The 5,101-nt window shown below is 39.5% G+C and overlaps 1 protein-coding gene across 1 annotated transcript; it reads right to left on the bottom strand.

Annotated features, from left to right (window-relative positions):
* Positions 1-1,417: 1,417 nt before the first annotated feature.
* On the bottom strand, positions 1,418-2,612 carry LOC144957626 (uncharacterized). Its single transcript, XM_078888969.1, has 2 exons — positions 2,070-2,612; positions 1,418-1,432 (listed from the first exon to the last, which is right to left on the bottom strand). The coding sequence occupies exons 1-2, from the start codon at positions 2,610-2,612 to the stop codon at positions 1,418-1,420; spliced, it is 558 nt and encodes a 185-aa protein (XP_078745095.1).
* Positions 2,613-5,101: the final 2,489 nt, after the last annotated feature.

The following is a 5,101-nucleotide window of genomic DNA, read 5'->3' as shown; positions in this document are numbered from 1 at the left end:
GAATCAAAGAATAAAACGTATAAGTTATTCATCGATAAGAAAATGCCTAGGACATAAAAAATTCTGGAAAAGATGAGTCTTTAGATTTTTCTTAAAATTTTCTACGCTGTCCGTGAGCCTTACTGACAAAGGAAGCGAGTTCCAAATGGTAGGTCCTGCTTCATAAAAAAATCTACCACAGAAATTAGTAAGCCGTGTTTTTGGCACTTTTATTAGCTGGATCTTATTATTTTTAAGATTATAACGGTATTTTTTTCTTTATTGTTATTTAAAATTTAAATAGGTGACCAGCATTGCCAAGCTGGTATTATTTCGGATTAAATTGAAAAAGTGAATTAAAAATCAAATGTTTCTACTAGAATTATGAAAAAGTTAAGCTGTACTTTTTTTTTTAGAACAATCTCTCTCTCTCTCCCCCCTCTCCCTCTCTCTCTCTCCTCTCTCTTCCATCTCTCTCTCTCTCTCTCTCTCTCTCTCTCTCCTCCTCTCTCCTCTCTCTCTCCTCTCTCTCTCCTCTCTCTCTCTCTCTCTCTCTCCTCTCCTCTCTCTCCCTCTCTCCCTCCCTCTCTCTCTCTCTATCTCCCTCTCTCTCCCTCTCTCTCCTTCCCCTCTTTCCTCCTCCTCTCCTCTTCGCCCCTCTCCCTCCCTCTCTCCCTCTCCTCTCTCTCCCTCCCCCCCTCTCTCCCTCCCCCCCTCTCTCTCCTCTCCCCCTCTCTCTCTCTCCCTCTCTCTCTCTCTCTCTCTCTCTCTCTCTCTCTCTCTCTCTCTCTCTCTCTCTCTCTCTCTCTTTTAAATTTTTTTTTCTCAAATAAAGTCAAATATTTTAACGCAAAGTTTACATCTATTAAAATGATCCAATCGTTAGACAGCAACATAATTCACAAATCACGTGATCGATGTCTCGGTTTAAACGAAAATCTGAATAATATAGATAGCTCCCGTTCTCACGACTTTCCAACATTTGGTGTATCATCGTTACCCCTCGTCCCACATTCCTCCCTCTGACTTGCTTTATCATTCCGTTAAGTCTCAGGTAATTTCTCCCCACGATTTCAACAATACTTCTTGTTAGAACAAACTCCCGAGATTACTGAGCAAACACTCCAGCACATAAAACCGGTTTTCGTATCTTGCACCGGTCTGTCAGTCAGTTGCATTCAATCAAGACAGTCAACAGTCCGTCACGTGACAACTCTATCCGACTTTGACAAAACACAATTTCTTCTATCCCCCCCCCCCCCCTTTTTTTTCTCTTCTTCTTCTTCTAAACAGAAAACAAAGAAGGGAAAACAATAACCAAATTATTTCATAATATGGAATAAACATTTTCATGCCACGCGTTTTTGGTCAATTACTCACAAAATCTACAGAAGAATTTACCAACACACAAAAATATTTAACAAGAAAGTAAAGTAGATCAAAAGCGGAAAGTCTTCAGGGGGAAAAAAATCACAACCTTCTATTACGTTCTCTAAAAGACCACACCTAAATCCTTGGTCATGACTCCTAATAGTTGTATTTCTGCTTTTATAATTTTAAGTGCCGACATTGACGCTTGAAAAGTAGCCATCGTAAGCTCATAGCCAGACACGAAAACCCACTAAGACCCATATTTTACTGTCAGTTTTAGGTTTGTGGACCGCCTAGTGAGTTGTCTTCCGTAGTGGTCAATGAAACAAGTGATCCCATTTGTTGAATACAACTCACGATTTGTTTTCTAATAAAAATAAAGTGTTCTTTTATAGCGCTAAATTCCGATGCCTCAAAGCGCTTTGCAATATACTTGTCAAATCATAAACACATTCGTACCTCGCCAAACAGACACACACAACTGTTGCACACGCTAACTTTGCAAGTTTTACTAAATGAAAATGGCATTCAACAAAATGGAATCAAAAAATAAAACGTATAATTTATTCATCAATAAGAAAATGCCTAGGATAAAATTTCTGGAAAAGATGAGTCCTTAGATTTTTCTTTAAATTTTCTACGCTGTCCGTGAGCGTTACTGACAAAGGAAGCGAGTTCCAAATGTTAGGTCCTGCTTTATAAAAAGATCTATCGCCGACATTAGTAAGCCGTGTTTTAGGCACTTTTAGTAGCTGGATCTCCGATGACCTAAGCTGGCGAATTGGGGAGTAGGGGACCACAAGCTCTTGAATGTAGCTAGGAGATCGGGAATTTATTGCATTGAAAGAAAATAGGGCAATTTTGTATTCGATTCTGGCTCGAACGGGCAGCCAGCGTAGTGTTCTAAGCATAGTTTTTACACGTGTTTTCTCGTGTCGACTAATGCCCAGAACAATTCTGGCTGCACTGTTCTGTACCTTTTGTAGTTTGCCAACTTTCTTGTCAGGAAGGCCCACCAATAGCGAATTACAATAGTCGAGGCGTGAAAGAATGAGACCACAGACAACTGCTTTAAGCTGGTTGGATGGGAGAAACCGTTTCATTTGGAATCTGTTTAATTCAAAATTTATGGTCCTCACCATCTGATTAATTTGGTGTTCCAGACTTAAAGAGTCGTCGAGAACAAAACCAAGATTCTTTGCTCTATCTGTCAGGGAGACGTGGCTGTTTAAAATAGACAAAGACGTGTCTTTTGACGTCATGTGTTTGTCAGAATCAGGCCGTGGCCTTCGTAAAGTTATGGCCTGACACTGACCAAAAAATGACGTCAAAATGCTAGTCTTTTGCCACAAAAGAAAACAAATCGTGAGTTGTATTCAATAGTTCAGCCAATGGGACCACCTGTTTCCATGAGCACTACTAACGGCAACTCACTAAGCGGTGCAAAAACCAAATAATGACATCAAAAGGCCAGTCTATTTGGGTTTCAGTGTCAGGCTATAACTTAACGATGGCTACGATTAGGCCATGAGTTTACGAAAGCCACGCTTAAACCGTAGCGTTTGTAAACCCATACCCTGACAATAAGCAACAAATGACGTCAAAAGACAAGGCTGTGGCCACAAAAGAAAACAAATCGTGAGTTGTATTCAACATTTCAACCAATAGGATCACTTGTTTCCTTGAGCACCACTAACGACAACTCACTAAGGTCGACAAACCTAAAAATAACGTCAAAATATGGGTCCTAGTGGGTCTTAGCGTAGCCATCGTTAACATATTTTTGCCTTCCACGAGAACCCACTAGGACTTATAGTTTTTCGTCATTTTTAGGTTTATGCCGCACCTAGTGAGTTGTCGTTAGTAGAGCTCAAAGGAACAAGTGATTCCATTGGTTGAACTATTGAATACAACTCACGATTTGTTTTTGTTTTTGCGGCCACAGACTTCTCTTTTGACGTCATTTTTTGGTCAGTGTCAGGCTATGAGTTAACAATGGCGACACACTCAGGTCTTTGTTATTATTTTTTTCCATTCATGTTTATGAGTAAATCTCATTAAACTGTATTATCCAGACTATAAACGTTCAAGGTTATACATTTTGTATGTTGGTCCGTTATACTTCCGGATGGTAATGCTGTGAGTTTCTTAGCCAAGCGCACACAATCTATAGATAATATGCGCTTGGCTAAGAAGCTCATAACATTGCCATCCGGAAGTATAACGGACCAACAAACAAAACCGTGTGTATCCATGAACGTTTATAGATAGTATGCAGATGACGTCACTCAGGCCTTTGTTATTGTTTTTGCCATCCGCGTTTGTGAGTTGTTCTCACTAAACTGTATTATCCAGACTATAAAAGTTCATGGTTACACAGAGTTTGTGTGTTGGTCCGTTATACTTCCGGATGGCAATGTTGTGAACTCCTTGGCCAAGCGCATTCTATCTATAGTCAGGTTAATACAGTTCAGTGAGCATTACTCATAAACGCGGATAGCAAAAAAACAATAACAAAGACCTGAGTGACGTCATCTTCGAACTATCTGTGGATAGTATGCAGATGACGTCACTCAGGTCTTTGTTATTGTTTTTGGCCATCCGCGTTTATGAGTAATGCTCACTGAACTGTATTATCCAGACTATAAAAGTTCATGGTTACACAGAGTTTGCGTGTTGGTCCGTTATACTTCCGGATGGCCATGTTGTGAACTCCTTGGCCAAGCGCATTCTTTCTAAAGTCTGATTGATATCATTTAGTTAGAACTAATCATTACAAAGGAATGTCAAAGAAACAAACATAGTGTTGGTACGTTATTTCTAGCTGGCGAAATGTTGTGAGCTTTTGGCTGAACGCAAACATCAAGAATAACAATTGATAGTATGCCCTTGTCTAAGAAGCTCACAACATTGCCATCCGGAAGTATAAAGGACCACCACACAAAACTATGTGTAACCATGAACTTGTATAGTCTGGTTAATACAGTTTAGCGAGAAATACTCATAAACGTGGATGGCAAAAAAAACAACAAAAAAACAAAGACCTGAGTGACGTCAACTTCGTTCTATCTATAGGATCCAATAGTCTGATGTCACGTCCGACCAGCAACGAGCAGCTTGGTTCTAAACAAAGAAAATCGGTACTTTTATTCTTCATGCTGGCTAGAACTTTTTCACTAGTCATGTGATCAGAATGTACAAAAGTCAAATCATGATCAGATTTATAATGTTTTTCTCCTCTGGATACACTTTTATGCTCGTCGGAGAAGTATTTCATAAGGGCGTCCGCCATTGTTCCGATAGTTTAGAACCAGTTACTAAGTTTCCCTGAGTCATTACGAGGGAAGTGACGTCACGACTGTTGAAGCCTATTTGGGTTATCAAACCTACACAAGAGCACGCTGAGTTCAAAACCCGTTTGAGACAGTCACATTTTAAGTTAGTATTTCGATCGTTAAAGTAGTTTTTTCTCTATGGCTAAACTGAAAAATAAAAGGTGTTTGATTCGTGTGTGTGTGTGTGTGTGCGTGTGGTACCGCTGGTGAGATCGTGTGTAAAAGGAGTAGGCGGGATGTTGGGTCAGTTTTATGATTTCTTGCTATGTAAACATCGATATTTTGATGAATACTCGTGATACTTGTTTTCTTAGGGTACGGAGGTATTTTTATACGTATCACAATTATCATATCGATATTTAATTTAGCAATGATCAATTAAATTTTCATATCGATATTTAATCTGACAAAGATCG

The sequence above is a fragment of the Berghia stephanieae genome, chromosome 12, assembly GCF_034508935.2.
Source record: "Berghia stephanieae isolate SIO BIC M18660-M18661 chromosome 12, UCSD_Bste_1.3, whole genome shotgun sequence".
Lineage (NCBI taxonomy): Eukaryota > Metazoa > Mollusca > Gastropoda > Nudibranchia > Aeolidiidae > Berghia > Berghia stephanieae.
The sequence above is the reverse complement of the archived record's forward strand: the minus strand, read 5'-3'. Positions and strand labels throughout refer to the sequence as shown.